This window comes from Anabas testudineus, chromosome 23, assembly GCF_900324465.2.
Source record: "Anabas testudineus chromosome 23, fAnaTes1.2, whole genome shotgun sequence".
NCBI lineage: Eukaryota > Metazoa > Chordata > Actinopteri > Anabantiformes > Anabantidae > Anabas > Anabas testudineus.
Window position 1 is genome coordinate 12,795,441 of NC_046631.1, and position 17,474 is coordinate 12,812,914.

Genomic DNA, 17,474 nt, shown 5'->3' on the forward strand with positions numbered 1-17,474 from the left:
GTGTTTTCCGTCTCCTTTCTCTCTGTTACCTGTCTCAGGTCAGTCAGGTTGCACAGGCGCACTGACGCGCCGGCGGCACAGTGCCAAAAGCAACAGCCGAGCAGAAAGCGCACAACCCGGAGGGACCTGCACCCAGCGGTGGACCGCACGAAGCCAGATGTGCCCGTCGTGTTTCACAACAGTCCCGTGACAGACCGCTGCAGAGGGAGTGGGGGGGTGGAGTCACATGGCGCGGAGTTAAACCGGAGAGGTTTTAAAGGCCGCGGCTGCTCACACACATTCCTCCAAAGCTCCCAGTTCCTCAGCAGCACACACACATTTCACCTGAAGAGCAAGAGGATGGATGCTGCGTACAAGAAAGTCAATGGAAGCTGCAGCGCAGAGGTAGAGACGGAGAACCAGGGTCCCAGGGTAAATCTGACCTAACATAATCTGATCAGCTGCTTTTCATTTACAACAGGAGCTAATTCATGCATCTGTGTCTGTTATTGATCTGTTCATCTATGACTTCAGACCTGTCACAGTTAGTCACAGCTGGAATATTCTAGGTACAACAGCAGACAAAGCAGAGAAATGCAAAGGTGTCTGTGTGAATAGAGGACAAACAGCTGATGTAAGCATTAAAATGACACTTTGTGCTGCTACAATACACCTGCAAACAAGGACCAGGTCCTGCACGCTGAATGTGCACGGGTGTTTTATACATACATTAGAGATTAATCATTAGTCAACCATCAAAAAAGTAGAAAGGAATCCATTCCAACAATCATTTTAATCAAATATTAAATATTAATTATATCTCCAAGCTGCAGCTTCTCATGAAAAGTTTTTGCAATTTAATTTTAGATTAAACAGTTTTCTGATCACAGTTATTTAGTTTTAAAGAAAGTTTTCTGATTTTTTGCACTCAACACTGTAAATGACAAAATCCTAAAGTTCAAGATCAAAGATGTGATAATGGTTCAAATCCACCTGGACCTTTGCAGGAAAGACATTTAGGACGTGTCCATGTTTTTCTTGTTTGTTCAAAACCCTTGAGCGTGTGAAACATGTGGTCACTAAACTGCAAAGTTGTTAAGGCTTCAAGCGTTAAGATCAAACGTCTTGAATGCTGGAATGTCACGGCTCATCAACAGGAGCCTCCACCCGGACGCACAAAGTGAGATACGAACCCCAGCAGCTACTAGAATATCTGTGATTTCCTTTAGATTTCTGGGTGTAGGTTTGTTAGAGTTCCAGTAAGTGGACAGACACATCAGGGGTTAAAAAGGAAAATCACACATGAAAACCTTTAAACTTGTGCACAACCCACCTCCATGTAAACCCAGGTTTTTGTGTCTCAACAGAAGAGGAGCGGCTCCATGTACCTGGAGGAGGAGACCGACAAGAAGTCAGAAGTGATCTCCTGCCTCTTCTCCCTGAAAGAGGAGGTCGGAGCTTTAGCCAAGGCCCTGCGGCTCTTTGAGGTAAAACTTACTTCACAGCAAAGATTCGGTTTCTACAAAGAGCCCTAATGTTTCTCCTGAGCCACTAGTAGTCGAGAGCACGTTTTCACGCTCTGTGCTCATGACCGTCATGAGCAGTGGTAAGACTTTCATTCTTATTAGTCATTATTAACCCCTTAGGGCTCAAATACAGTAAACTGACGTTCAAATGGTCGTTCCCGTCATTAAGGATCTATTCTTTCTCTCAGACCATAAAAAAAGTTCGAACATAACATGTCACAAGGGAATCTGGTGTGAGCTGGCCCCGGATGACACGGTGCTAACTGCGTTTGTTCAGGATGCCGACAGCAAATTTACCAACCAGACAAAGAATGTTCATTCAGTGGTCAGTCTGGTATGTTTGAGGTAAAACTAACTACACCATGATGTAGTTTATAAACCTTCTGCTCCACACAAGTTTTCTTTAAGTGGCAAACCTGGGTCAGGTGTTGTCATTGGCCGCGTCCACTCATACCTGTCCCTCAAATATAAAGCAGCAAACAGCAGCTGGTTAGCTTAGCTTTGCACAAAGGATGGAAAAGTATAATATCCAGCAACTCCAACCATTGCTTGTGTGCAATAGAGGCTCAGAGGCAGATCTAACCTCCGGACTAGGTCAGGGTAACTGTTTTCCTTACTGTGTATATTAAATGCATGTTTTCATTGTTGTGCTGGCAAAAAAGCAAACCTTCCTCCATATGGTCTGATCCAAACAGACAGACATGGCGAGGGGATCTCAGTTACTGATTAACAACACGGACAAAACAAAGCTACATGAACAGAAATGTTGATTCAAATTCTTACTCATGATCAGATTATAGCATCACGAGATCTAGTTCATCATTAATAACATATGATTTTACTCTTTTTACAGTTTTATATGGTAATCTGTAGTTTATTATGCTTATGGCCTTTTCTGACCCTTCAAAGATGGAAACTAAACAAACAGCGCTTATCTCATATGTTTGTGGATCATTCATGGAAGGTGGTTCTTTGATTAATCAATTATTCAGCAGCAGAACATGAATCAACAACAATTAATCATCATCGGGTCATTTGTCAGCTGCAGCTCCTCAGTGATGAGATTTTATAAAAATTAATATTGTTGGGGTTTTAAGTATTTGTCAGATTTTAGAGTCATGTTTAAAAGATGAATAACTCCATCAAAAGCATTATTACCATTTATTCCAAACTGTTTTTTGGGCAGCAGTGTTGATAAACATGGTGACATGCTCCCTACATTAGTTATAGTTAAGTGGCATTTACTGAAAATACGTCTGTATGTTTACTTTTCAGTCCACAACTCTTTTTTTTACCCTCTAAACTGTCCATGTGTACGTGACTATATGAAGTAAACACCGACTGGCATTGCCTCCATTGTTTAATCTTCAACATCGATGTCCTATCAAGGTTCAAGTTTGCAGACCTTTATGGGACATTTGCTTGTTTACTGAAAAGTCCAAAAACCTGCATCATGCAAGATGGTCGAGGTTAAGATAACTTTTTTTTTCTTACACAGCCCTGTGAATTTCTGTGGGTGGAGATGTGAGTGGGCAGACCACAATCAATACTAAACATGCGTCAGATGCTGCTTCTCCAAATGCAGCAGCAAACATTAGGATCCTTTCTGGACCTATGAGCTGCTACCTTCCTGATCCTCCCCCTGCTCCACCCACATCCTCCTCTTCCGCTGGCTTTCATCTTTCTTTCTTTTTTTTAAAATAAAATTGGTCCAATGAGCCCCCAGCAATGCAGCACATGCTGAGTCCCCTAAAACTGCGGCTTTGAACAGAACTTAGCGTACATGTGCTTTGTTTTGTTCAGTGCTTGGACAAACTAGAAATTAAGTCAAGCGGCGCGGCATCTATCACATGCATCATTTTCATCCAGTCGCCATATTTCATTGAGAAGGTTGCACACAATAGCTGATACACTGTTTATCCCTCCTGGGATTCAGAACACATGTGACACGGCAGTGTGGTTTTCATGTGACGAGTCAGAGTCACGGACTGACCTTAACCTTGCACCTCAGTCAGAGCTGACAGAAGGGTAAATGTCACCTGCCTTACAGCAGAGGGACAGCTCAGAGAGGTACAGAAATCTGACAAACGACCCGTACATATGGCTGGCTTTAGGATTTAAGGTTGACTATGTTAAGCCGCACGGTTAAAGTGCATAGAAATAGCTATGCAAATTAACTTTCTGATCCTTGTTTCTGACGACAGCGGCATTAAAATAAACTAACATCAAACATTCTTGAGTGTGGAAAAATTTGAATTCTTGTGATTGTACAAAATATTAGGGGAAACTGCATGGTTTAAAATAAGAATCAATACAGGATGTTCTGTATGGACACATACATGGTTTTAGAAACCATATTCTTTAATTTATAGGGAATAACTACAGGAATTTAAATAAATAACTTAGACTTTCAATTCCAAATAGCTTTTTTTCCTTTAATATATTTATAAGTAACAGTAAATCTGCTGACAGTTGCCAGATCAGATTCCATAACAAAAATGCAAGTCATCCTTTTTTTCAAATGCCAACTTGGACTGTGTTCATGTCCATATCATTCCCGGGGGACCCAGGACCACATACCCCTCAAGCTGTTATGTCAAATAGGATCCAGATGGGAGAAGATGTGAGGCCCTGCTGCTCATGCCCTCCCATCTATTTAGCCTATAGTAGACAGAGAACAACAACCTCCCTCTTCCTTTACAAAAGTTACATAAACCAAAAAACATCCTGATGGTAATTACCACTTAAACATGGTGTGTTTCCCAACACAAGCCAGAGCCTCTTTGCATCTTAAACCTTAAAAACATCATGTGAGTCGTGTGGAGAAACAAACAAAGTCTGGAAACTTCCCAAGAGTCTTGTGTTCATGCTGCAGACTGAGAAAAGCATAAATAAGAGTGATTTATTTCCGATTCAGCACTGAACCCATATAGAGTGTTCCTGAATGACTTCACTATGCAAATCAGTTTGCAGAGAGCGAGTTCAAGGCAGCTCTGACAAGAGGTCAGCGAGGACTTCATGCAGTCTGATAAATAGCCATCAGTTTAGTAACACCACACCAACCTCTAGTGGTGGAATCGAGGTAGTGCTGCAGTCAGGTGCATTCTCTGTTAACCATAACTGTTTGTCTTATAATTGTCTTTGTAAGTTTTTATGGTCAACTATCAGCAAATAAAAGATTATGTTAAATATGTAGGTGAGTGACTAAACTGGTCTCACGTCTCAGCTCTCACTTCAGCTCAAGCCTCCTCTGACTTTCCATTTGTGCAGGAGAAGGGCATCAACCTGACGCACATCGAATCCCGGCCATCGCAAATTAACAAAGACCAGTATGAGTTCTTCATCAGCGTGGACTCCTCCTGCTCCCAGGCCCTGGATGAGGTCATCAACAGCCTGCGTACACAAATCAGCGGCCACGTGCACGAGCTTTCACGCAACAAAGAGAAGGACACAGGTTAGTGGGTGTGTAGTTGTAGGATGTAGATTGAAAAAAAATGAACATGAATCCTTTAATATAATATAATATAACAAAGTTGTGGAGTTGTGAAGGAGCAGATTGAACTATACTTTCAGTCTAGTCTAGTGTGGTCTTAGAAAGAAAGGCGACTCAATGTGAGACATTTAGAGGAAACTTAAAATTTCTTATCGTGCTGTTAACTACTCCTTTCAGAGAGGAGCATCTGAGTAGTAGTTTAAGACAAAGACGCCTCACAGGTCTTCAACTAGCAGCTGCACTAAGTAGTACCCGTCAAACACCAGTGTCAGCATCAACAGTAAAGAGGAGACTTCAGGATGCTGGAATTCATGGCAGAATTGTCAAGAAAAACAAAAGTCTAAGATGAGCAAAAGAGCCGACATTGGATGCCACAAGACTGGAAGAAGGTGTTGTGGACAGATGAGTCCAAGTTTGACGTCTTTGAATCAAACAGAAAAAACATTTGTGAGATGCAGAACAAGTGAGAAGATGCTAGAACAGTGGTTAACACCTTTAGTCAAGCATGGTGGAGGCAGCGTGATAGTCTGGGGGTGCTATGGAGGTTGTACAATAGACGATTTGTACAGAGTGGAAGGGACCTTGAGGAAGGAAAAGCTATCAGAATTGACAGCTGTAATGCTGGTCATAAAGGTCTGCTAGGTGATCCTAAACCTTCGAGCGGTAGTGTATGTATAGAAAAGGCAGAGGAACGTTTACAATTGTTCATATACATGCACCCGCCCTTTACAGCTCAGTGTTTTTGCAGAGAAAACCTCATTTGAGAACTTGTGATTCATTCTGAAGTTAAAGATTTAAAATTAAAATAAAGAAGGGAGAATTTCACTTAAAACGCCACTAAAAACAAAGGTCCTCGGCTTCATAGCAATCCATCCCGAAGTTGTCAATGTGACATTAATTGATGTCCAAAGTCAGTAGCCTTGGTCCTCTGGGCTCCATGAATGTCTGGGGCAAAGTGGGGGATGAACACTACCATCCCTGGAGCTACACAGCTAGTGTGAATTTTAAAAAAATCTAATAAAATGAGACCAGTCGAGCTGAAATGACCCATTTATCAAGTGAGCACAGTGTTGGTGGTTTAAAAACCCTCAAGCCAGACTTGGAAATAGACAGGCAGCGTCACCGATGAGACTGATGGCCCAGCGCCCACATCTAGACCCCTTTATTAGTTGTTTCCAGAATGACATTAGTTTAGCTACTGAGCACCAACAGGCCTGACATTAACAGAGCAGCTCTGTGTCTCGGCTTCAGCCGAGCTAAAGGCAGCAGAACAAGCCAAGGTCACGGCAGGCTGAGACAGACAGGGCCACCGTGGGTCCTCTTTTGACCTCGGCGTAGACACTGTGGTCTACTGGTCAGGGTCAAGTGAATGAGTGGATATTTATGGCCTGTTTTGGGGACTGTCTGTTTATGAAAGAGTCTGGCAGAGACCTGCTATCTTCAGGGGCCTCGGGGTGGACCACACTGCACAAATGTAGATTGATGATTGGCCCCAGTGTTAACTGAGGGTCATAAATCCACATGAGCAGGCAGATGCCCCTCGATTACTGTTCTGCTGATTGTCAAAATGCCATGTTTGTGAAAAAAAATCCTACAGGCAAAACATCACGTACATTACATCAGTAGCAATTTGTTTAATTTTCATTTAGAACATTAGGTCAAGAACTGTAAACTGCAAATATTTTAATAAGTAAATTATTAAATTATTGTTTTATATGACTGGAAATAGTATTTTTGCCCATTTGCCAGACTAAACATGCCATTTTTTTATGTTAATCAATGAATCAAAACATCTGCAGATTAATTGATAATAAAAATAATCTTTTGTTTTACCAACAAAACCCCAAAGGAGCAAATCCTTATTGAGACAAGGCAATATTTGGTTTTTGCACGGAACGTCTGTGTAAACTCAAGATGTATTTTTAGTTGTTCTATGTTTCTATTAATGGTTCTGTTTTGTAGATTTCTAAATCCTCTCAGCTGTGTTGGTTGAATAAATGCTTAATTGATTTGACCTGTTTAAATGCGTACGGTATAAAAACAGAAATTATCAGTGTTTAATAACTGTTATTATCCTCCAGTGCCATGGTTCCCTAATGACATCCAGGACTTGGACCGCTTTGCCAACCAGATCCTCAGCTATGGCTCTGAGCTGGATGCGGATCACCCAGTAAGAAGTGACTCATCCATCACTGTCTGTTTGCCACATCCTGCCTTTGCGTGTGTGTGTGTGTGAATGTGTCCACTCACACCCACACTTCTCATGAAAGACAGGGCTGTGGAGATGACAGGCCACACTCTCGCCTACTATTCTAATGGAAAACTATGTAGACACACAAATTGATGTCATTGCTTTAATTGAGCCCCTATAATTATAGATAATTGCTCCCTTTTGCCACCGCCATTAAAGCAAAATGTATTCATCATGAGCTGAGCAACACTCTACAAAGGCTTCATTTGAATATGTATTTGCGTGCTCCTTTTAAAGATGCAGTGCATAATGCTGGCCACAGGGTTTAGCTTTAGCAGAGGATTTCCACCCTTTGATTTAGCTGTGAGTGGCCAGATCATGAGATCTAACAGGGCTTTCCTTTGTGTGTGTGTGTGTGTGTGTGTGCAGGGTTTCACAGATCCAGTGTACAGAGCCCGCAGGAAGGAGTTTGCCGACATCGCCTACAACTACAAACAGTAACTGCTCTTACAAGTCTTAATCTCCGCTCCTCATTTTCTTGTCTCTTATTCCACATTTCAGTGGAAATATTCAACTGCTTTGGTTTCAAAGTAATCAGGAAAATTACAGAGAGCCAGTGGTGGATTTAAACAGTCTCGCTGTGTGTGTGTGTGTATAATTGAGAGGTATTATTCTCAGGACTACAAAGAACACCACTCCATTTACATAGTTGTTTGTGATCCTGACAAATAATGAAGCGCTCCAGTGCCTTCCAGAAATTTCAGGAAAACAAAAATGACAACATTAACGTATTAAAAGAATACAGACGTAGAATGTAACTGAGTACATTTACTCAAGTGCTGTGTTTATGTACAGTGTTGAGGTCCTTTTTGCAGTATTTCACAGGGATTTGATGTACTTTAGTTACTTTACAGATGCAGACAAAAAATAATCAACAAATAAATGATGACATGTTATTACAGATGAACAATTTGTCACCGACTTTTACAGTTTTTAGTTACAGGGTAGAATGAGACGATGTTCGTACACCATCAATTAGATAAAACAGCAGAGAGCACATGAGTTTTGTGGAGCATGGAAAGATTTTTAGATAAAATAGGACATTTTGTCTATGAGAAATCATTCACTTTTGATATAGTTTTACTTTTTTAAAGATAAAAACAGATAAACATCTTTCTTTTATCCATAAAAACTACTTTTCACAGTGGTTTTGTATCATGGATGACTTAATAATATCATGTGATACATGATATCCTTCTTAAACTGTGTATTTTAATTCTAATATTAGACTATCATCCTCACTTTTTAAAAAACACATATAAAACAAAAGTCACACAAACAGCGATGAAGTAAATTTCGTCTTTGTCGTAGTGGCCAAACCATCCCCAGGGTGGAGTACACGGAGGAGGAAAAAGCCACGTGGGGCACAGTGTTCAAGGAGCTGAAGACTCTGTACCCGACTCACGCCTGTCGTGAGCACAACCGGGTTTTCCCCCTGCTGGAGAAATACTGCGGCTACAGGCAGGACAATATCCCACAGCTGGAGGACGTCTCCCGCTTCCTGCAGTGTGAGTCCTGCCGTGTGATTTACACCGTGAGACTCAGCATAATCACTTTCTCTATTATGTTGATCTCTATTATTTGATCATTTTAGAAGGTTATTTGTGTTTTCATTGACTGTATTTGACTATATTCTGTTGAGTTTCAATAGTAAATCCATTCATTTATACATTTTAACATAATAAGATGTTTATTGATGAAACTTATCATTTCACATCAACCTAATCATCTCTCAGAGTCAAATTATTTTATGGAAGAATTGCAGATTTTCTCTAAATAATCAATAATATATTTGAGATCTTGGATTTGGTGGCACTTAAACTCAAACAGTATCTTCTTTTAGTGACTAGTAAGGTAAAAAGTGTTATTATTTCTCTGAGTCATTCAGTTCAAGCGTCACACAGTGTATGAAACATATTCAGAGTAAATGTGGGAGGTAGGACTTGTTCAGACGCCCTACTTCCTTTTCACTGCTCCCTCCCTCTTCTCCTCCTCTTCTAATCACTCTTACTCAACACAACCAAATACTCACCCTCTGTCATCTGTCCGTCCCTCTCCTGCAGCATGCACAGGTTTCCGGCTTCGCCCTGTGGCCGGTCTGCTCTCGTCCCGCGACTTTCTGGCTGGACTCGCCTTCCGGGTCTTCCATTCCACACAGTACATCCGCCACGGCTCCAAGCCCACATACACGCCCGAGCCGTAAGTTTCCTAAAGCACATGAAATAAAATAAAAATACATCATTTGCACAATATCAAAACATAATTTCTTGTTTCCAATACAGGGATATCTGCCATGAGCTCCTAGGACATGTTCCTCTGTTTGCTGACCCTAGTTTTGCTCAGTTCTCACAGGTTAGTTTTAGAATCATTTATGTGATAATGTTTTTATGTTATATTAATTTTGCCTTTTTATTTTCTGATCTATTGCCCATTATTTTTAGGAAATTGGACTTGCCTCCCTTGGTGCCCCCGATGAGTACATTGAGAAACTTGCTACTGTGAGTCCACAAGAGAAATGTTTGACAGACAGATTAAGTCTTCTACAGATCTCAATTCAACCAAGCTGAATCCTTCTTTGAGTCTGCTAAAAAATCATTTAATGAACATTATGGATGTTTTCAGGTGTACTGGTTCACCGTGGAATTTGGCCTGTGTAAACAGGGCTCGGAGATCAAAGCTTACGGTGCTGGCTTGCTTTCATCGTTTGGAGAGCTACAGGTAAGAGGGTCATGTTATAACACATTTGCCTTATTGCAGAGCCGCAGGGGGGCAGACAGTGGGTTAGTGGTCCACTTAGATTCAGGTTCAATGTGTCACTGGGGGAGTCGGCCTGTCTGCTCAGCAGGGTGCTGGTAAAGTGGTCACTGGGTAAGTGGAGACAGAGCGGGGGTGAACAGCTCGCTATCAAGGTCATAAGTTACATCAGCAGAGGATGTTCACTCTGCGAAGCCACATCACCAGAAAAGCCGAGACCTTAATCACGCTGCACTTCCTGTTTACCCACAACTGTGACAAGAATCGAGACGCTCGTAGAGTGAAACCAATAAATTAAAAATAGGCGTTAAAAATATCTTCTACTTTCAGTACTGCTTGACAGATAAGCCCAAACTCCTGCCCTTTGACCCTGACAAGACCAGCATCCAGAAATACCCGATCACAGAGTACCAGCCTGTTTACTTTGTGGCTGACAGCTTTGAGGACGCCAAGGAGAAAGTGAGGTATGAAAATGCTTTATCCTCTTTTTTGGGGGGGTATGCGTACAGTAAGTTTCTTATGCATGCTGAACTTGATTAAAATTCATTCTCTTCAGGAAATTTGCCTCCACTATCCCACGACCCTTCACAGTGCGTTACAACCCCTACACACAGAGTGTTGAAGTGCTGGACAACACCCAGCAGCTCAGAAAGCTGGCTGACAGCATCAGCAGTATGTATCACCCTCAGATCAGCTGAAATCATGCAGAGATGAGACTGCACTCTCCTTTTTCTTAAGTCAAATTATTGTACTTTTAATTTAAAGCAGTGGTGTCTGACTTTTCATACCTTATATAATATAAATATTTAAAATAAATGAGGCGAAGAATAACTATAAAAAGAAGTTTTAGGGGCCTCTAATCTATAATAGTACAGCGATGCAACATTATGTTGTTTTTTCTCTTATTTCAGGTGAAGTGGGGAAACTGTGTGAAGCTCTGCGGAAACTGCAATAATTACACATGTGATCTGAGCCAAACGACCTCTGACGACTTCCTCTCTCCATCAAAATAGTCGTTAATTTATTCTACCGCAGGCCTGTAGCATGCTTGCAAACGCGCTCTTTGTAAAACAGATATGCAATCTTTGTAATAAACCAAAGATACAATTGTAATCCAATAAGTAGGAACCATTGTCTGTATTTTAGTTACGTGAATAAGCTGCAGCCTGTCACTTGTGGAGGATATTAAGGCTGCAACAGTTAAAAATGTTTTAATACTAATATGTTAGCAGCTAATTTAGCTTCCAATATGATGCAATGTTATTTTTTTCTATGCATTACAAACCTGAAGGTACATTGACATACAACTTGTATCATTATACCATTATTATATCATTTCAATACAAATAAATACTGTATCTACCCTCTTAGAGTTCCCCCTGTGGTATCTTATTTTGTTCTTTTTGTGAGTATTTCTACTGCACCAATACTGCATAATGAGTGTTTTTATGGTGCATTTTGTTCCTAATGTAGCTCCAACTTCAGTAAATGAAAACAGAATTACTTACATTATATTTTGAAATTTCTGCCACTGCTGCCTTTATCTTTATCTTCTATTTAGTGATAAGGTATTGAGCTAATATCATCAGATTAATAATACAAAATACAAAATAATAATAGAGACCCAGTAACATATAAAGTAATTGAAATTAGAATTATTAGAGTCAAAACATATGATCATCACAACAGTCTCTGTGGTAAGGTGAAATATTCGCTCCATTATTACCAGTTTCAACATTAAAGTAAATAATGTACATTATTTTATTATTATTTTATTTTATCATTAAAATGCATTAATAGTGTCCACTGATGTGTATAAAGTACTATTACCTTTGGATTTTAATTTAATAAGCTTATGTTTTGTATTAAGTGATATTGTAAATGTTTGATTTGATTTATTTTATTTTATTATTATTTATTTTTTTACATTTATTCTAAATGTGTTGTAAACACCACTCAGTCATTCTTTCATAATAAATAAAATGATGTAACATTTATGTAACACACATTTTTTGGTTGAATGCATCTGTGATTCACAAAATTTCAAACCCTATGATGTATTTTCAGTGTTGTCACTTTCAAAGTGGCCTATTTCCCCCCTTCACTGTGTTATTTTGGGCTCTTAAATAAGAGGGAAATAAGAGGCACTGTCATGACGCAGAACAGGCCCAAAAAAGCCAAACGCACGTGTTGTACTTGCGCAACTCATCTCCATAGCCCCCTCAGATGAAGGGCTATTTAAGCCAGTCCCCTGCACTGATGGCACACCTACAGTCTGCTCCGGAGACACCGTGAAGCCCCCCAGCAGAGACCGCGCACATGAAGACGGAGAGCGCGGCGCAGGCGGCGCCGTTCAGCGGCAGGAAGCAGAGTCTGATCGAGGACGCACGCAGGGGGCGCAGCAGCGGCGGTGGCGGCTCCGCGGGCTCCCCGGGGCCCTCCAGGTTCGGAGACAGCTTCGTGTTTGAGGAGAAGGACGGAAGGGTGACTCTGAACCTCCTGTTCTCTCTCAGCAATGAGAAAAACTCAGGGTTCTTCAAAACGGGGAAGATATTTGAGGTAAGATCAGTAATTAATCCATCTCCAAATAAAGGGCCAGGACTTACAGTGCTACTTCAGATTGAGAACAAAAATGTCTAATGTTGCACGGAAATGGCTGCTGTAGGTTTTTATTATACACTTTTATACTTTCTGCTGTTTGATGCTACATATAGATGTGATATATTTTTATAATCCAATATTCTGCTTATTGTTGTCCTAAAACAATGAGATTATTTCCCCACTGACGCTGTGTTTACAGCTTATTGATGTAATAATCATCAATAACTGTAATAAAATCCTTTTTTGCTGTTCGCTCTATATCAAAATATTTCTTTAGAGTTGTGAATTTAGTCTTTGAAGCTGTTCCTAAAGTTAAATTCTTCACAACTATGACAAAAACTAAAACATTAAGATTTTTAAAAGCAGCTCAGTGTCATCAACAATATTTAACACCATCAACAGCAGAAAAAGGAAAAACTTGCTGTCTTAAACCCCTTTTAGACGTTTGAAGCCAAACTTCTCCACATCGAGAGTCGACCAGGGAGGAAGTCGAAGAACGGCGCGTCAGACCTGGAGTTCTTCATGAAGTGTGAAGTTCACAGCTCCGACCTGGACGTTTTCATCAACGCACTGAAGAGAGTGGCCGACGACGTTCGCTCAATTCCAGAGGAAAAAGGCAAGTGCTCCATGTTGTTATTACACTGAAATACGTTCATATTAAGATGGTGTATTCAACTCTACAGGCCTTTATATTTTATTTTTATTATTTAATTACCAAAGCATGATTTCATTTTTCTTTTCTCCCATGAACATCACAGTTGCCTGGTTTCCCCGCCAGATGAAAGACCTGGACAGATGCAACATGTTAATAACCAAATTTGATCCAAACATGGACCAGGACCACCCAGTGAGTGTTTACATTATCTGCCACAAAGTATTTGTCATGTTTATGGACAGAATTCAGCTTATTTACAGTCCCTTTATCTTCTCTTTGCAGGGATACAGCGACCCAGACTACAGAAAAAGACGGGCTGCCATCGCTGAGCTTGCCTTCAGATACAAACAGTGAGCCAAATATTTTATAAAACGTTTAAAAATCTATTTATATCAAACCCTGAATATCATTCAAACTGTTATTTCCTTCGTGCCAGGGGGGACCCATTGCCCATAGTGGAGTACACAGCAGAAGAAGTATCAACATGGTGAGAATAAAGTGTCATGGACGCAGATGCATGGTGGAAGTACACGCTGTAAAGTGTGATTATGTGATGTCGTTTTTTTAAAGGAGGGAGGTTTACCAGAAGCTGCGGAGTATTTACCCCAGTCTGGCCTGCAAGCAGTTCATGGACAGTCTTCAACAGCTGGAGAAAGAGTGCGGCTACGGAGAGGATCGCATCCCTCAGCTCAGAGATGTTTCTGTCTTCCTGAAAGGTGACAAAGAGTGAAAGGTTTTTCACACTTAAGATGAAAATGCACTTTAAGTAGTGGGAGTATCTTGGTTTCACAGGTTATTTTACAATTAAAAATTACTTTTAATACACATTTAAGATGCTCTAAGATGCCACAGTGTCTAAGTCAGTTTTCCTCTGCTCACCTCAGAGAGAACCGGTTTCCAACTGCGTCCGGTGGCCGGCCTGCTCTCTGCCAGAGACTTCCTCGCCAGCCTGGCCTTCAGGGTGTTTCAGTGCACACAGTACATCCGACACTCCTCTTCACCCATGCACTCCCCTGAGCCGTGAGTTTTTGTCTTTCTCAAACCTAATTCATGAATGCATTCAGCCATGTTTTCTTTTATTGACTATATTCAACCTGCTCTGACAGAGACTGCTGCCATGAGCTACTCGGTCATGTTCCCATGCTGGCAGATAAGGAATTTGCCCAGTTTTCACAGGTAACCGTTATGAGAAGCACTATGCGTTATTTAATTTAACATAGATTGGAATATAGCTGTGTCACTCATCAGTTTGAACATTTTCAGGAGATTGGACTCGCGTCGCTTGGGGTCTCAGATGAAGACATTGAGAAACTGTCAACGGTAGGTAAAATTTATTAGATAAAAATAAAAATAAGTCAATTTAAATGTAAATGAAATGTTTTCAAATTAAAATATTTCAAATTTGTCACATTTTCAAAACGAGAGCTTTGAGATAAAACGAAGGACGTCTGAGCAAAACAGCTCCCTATGAGCTTTAGATGGATCTTCAGTACCATCTAGTGGCTAAAGTTAATGACTGCATAATGTTCAACTTGGAGTCTGATCTTGCCAAAGTTTAATTTGTCTTTACTCTGCATCCATTCTAAGCATGTTCTAATACAAAGTTAGCGATAGTTTGACTTCTATTATGCACAAAGAAAGAAATGACACACACCTGTAATAATCATATAAAACCAATCATCATATATTTACAAAAACGCCCTTTTTCCATTTAGACACAAAGAGCTACTTAAATCCCATGACTGTACCATCTCTTTATAGTTATACTGGTTCACGGTGGAGTTCGGTCTCTGCAAGCAGAATGGAGCTGTGAAAGCTTACGGTGCTGGACTCCTCTCATCCTACGGAGAGCTCATCGTAAGTGCGTTCTCTGTTTAATCATATATTTAGCTGGAAATCCATTTCCTTGGTGTATTGACACACTTTAACCCATTATTCCAGTATGCTCTGTCTAACAAGCCAGAGTACAAACCGTTCAACCCTGAGGAGACAGCGGTGCAGCCCTACCAGGACCAAACCTACCAGCCTGTGTACTTTGTGTCTGAGAGCTTCGAGGAAGCGAAGATTAAACTGAGGTATTCACTTTACACACATCACATTATACTACTTTAAGATGTTTAGTTATCAGTACGATTAAAGCATGACCATGATGTTACTCAGTCCTAATGGAAACGGTTTTCTACTTCAAGAACATTTTATATTAAGATGTTTTCTAGCATGGACATTCACTTTTGATCTCTGGGGAAGAATAAATACGACAAAATAATCTGAGCTTTAAAAATCTTACTCTAACGTTGAGGAGTTTTAATCGACCTCACAGTCCTCATTCAGTCAGTGTACCACCTTAGACCAGACTGAAATACCTCAGCAACTGCTGGATGGATTGCCATGACATTTGGTACAGAGATCTGCGTCCAAGTCAGGATTAACTGTAATAACTTCAGCGATCCCTCCTTTTTTCCACAAGCACCAACAACAGATGAAAATTTCCTATATCCAATATTTGGGTCCATGAAAAAAATACATGCAAAACCAAAATTCTGATCAGCCTTCAATTATACTTTGCTGTTAAAAGTGAGCAACGCCACACTAACATTTCTTCATGCCCACAGGAGGTACTCGGAGACCATCAAACGCCCCCTTGCAGTTCGCTATGACCCCTTTACCTGCAGCGTGGAGGTTCTAGACCAGCCCAGCAAGATCCAAAATGCTCTGAGCCAGATAAGAGAAGAACTGAAGACCCTACACAGTGCTTTGGAGAGTCTCAGCTCATGTTAAGACTAAGAACAGACTGCAGAGATAAAACAGAAACAGAAGGACGGAAAATATGGCCTGTAAGCATTGTAACTGGGGGATAAACTACTGCATGAACTCAAAGAAAGTGTAGTCCAGTTTGTGAGGTTCCACTGGGCCGTTTATGTGTGTATAATGTACTATGTAATGTGAAGATTATGTAAAAAGAAATAAATGTTTATTTTAATGTAGAGGTCTCTTGGAGGTCTTCAAAATGTTTTTGCTTTACGCTGCAAAGGCAGAAAAGATAAAAAGGGTCCTGAAGACAGAAGTGTTGTCCAGTGTTTGCCAGCAGGAGGAATAAGAGAGAGCGAGAACCACTACAACAGACGACTTGTGGGCCATAGTCTAGCTTTTAATTCCAAACCAACTAATTCCATTTGGAAAATTCTTGGAACCCATTTATCTTCATGTGTTGTTAAGCAAAGGGAAAGAGCTAATTATGAATGATTTAAGTATCATATTCCCTCTGCTGGTCAAGGCCAGAGCCAGCACTGAGGCCCAGCACATCAGTTGGGCCAGGTCACTGGGACCTCACAGTCAACCACAGCACGGTCCGTAAGGCTGCGCTGCTGACAGATGCTCTTCTCTCTTTATTTCTTTTTCTGCGTGCAACTGGAAAATTTGGCCTTCAGGGTTTTTGACGAACGTCCAGCGTTTTGATCTCCACGCAGGCGACAATGCATATCAGAACCACGCACGTCAAAGCTTTCCCTTGAAAAGACAAATCATCTCCATCTGCAGGACCCATAAAGCATCACCACGATCAACAAAGTGGCTGGCAAACCTATGCATTGGCCACCTTGTATTGGGAAGTTTTCCCTTTCCCATAATTCCACTGTATAGTAAATCATGCCCTGCCCTAGCCTCTATGAGAAAGCTAGTGTTTGTGGAATTGAAAAAAATGTGTGTGAAGAGAAAGAGGGATAAAGAAAGTCGAGGGAAAGAGTGATCTACTGCTTGACAAGTGTGTAGGACACACACACACACGCAAACGAAAAGTTCAACACTTTATAATTTCTTGTATCTCATTCTACATCCAGCACTCTCAAATCCACAAATCCCCATAAAACCACCGCCAGGATCCGAATCTGCTGAGCGCTAAACAAATGCAGGTTGCTGCGGCAACAGGGTGGCCAGTAAGAGATCCAGTTAGATTCTTGTAGCTTTGCATACTCGCCACAAATCCCAAATGCTGTATCTTCCCAACTCTAACCATAAGCGTTTCCTTTATTGGTGTCATGGCCATCCCATCCCTACACTGGCTTGGTTGCCTCCTCTGGGTTGGAAACAGGGTCATGAAGTTCACTTTGCCCTCAGGCCTGAGTGAATGTAGAGATTTAAAGAACAATAGTGAGAGAAATGATTGCTTGATTAACAGCGAAATAAGGTACCAATGCTGCAAAGCTTCACTGTAAGACT

The 17,474-nt window shown here is 40.9% G+C and overlaps 2 protein-coding genes across 3 annotated transcripts; both read left to right on the forward strand.

Moving 5' to 3' along the window:
* The first annotated feature begins 244 nt into the window (after positions 1-244).
* Positions 245-11,389, forward strand: pah (phenylalanine hydroxylase). Of its 2 annotated transcripts, none has more exons than XM_026364210.1 (13): positions 245-411; positions 1,347-1,466; positions 4,776-4,959; positions 7,080-7,168; positions 7,619-7,686; positions 8,561-8,757; positions 9,313-9,448; positions 9,532-9,601; positions 9,691-9,747; positions 9,872-9,967; positions 10,334-10,467; positions 10,560-10,675; positions 10,915-11,389. In XM_026364210.1, exons 1-13 carry the CDS (start codon positions 340-342, stop codon positions 10,956-10,958), a joined length of 1,383 nt encoding a protein of 460 aa, XP_026219995.1. In that variant the 5' UTR covers positions 245-339; the 3' UTR covers positions 10,959-11,389. The 2 variants fall into 2 exon arrangements, with proteins under 2 accessions (XP_026219995.1, XP_026219994.1); XM_026364209.1 differs by having other exon boundaries at positions 251-384.
* Positions 11,390-12,322: 933 nt separating this feature from the next.
* On the forward strand, positions 12,323-16,056 carry th2 (tyrosine hydroxylase 2). Its single transcript, XM_026363146.1, has 12 exons — positions 12,323-12,562; positions 13,046-13,220; positions 13,363-13,451; positions 13,542-13,609; positions 13,696-13,746; positions 13,830-13,975; positions 14,144-14,279; positions 14,366-14,435; positions 14,523-14,579; positions 15,021-15,116; positions 15,201-15,334; positions 15,872-16,056. The coding sequence occupies exons 1-12, from the start codon at positions 12,323-12,325 to the stop codon at positions 16,035-16,037; spliced, it is 1,428 nt and encodes a 475-aa protein (XP_026218931.1). The 3' UTR covers positions 16,038-16,056.
* The last annotated feature ends 1,418 nt before the right edge of the window (positions 16,057-17,474 follow it).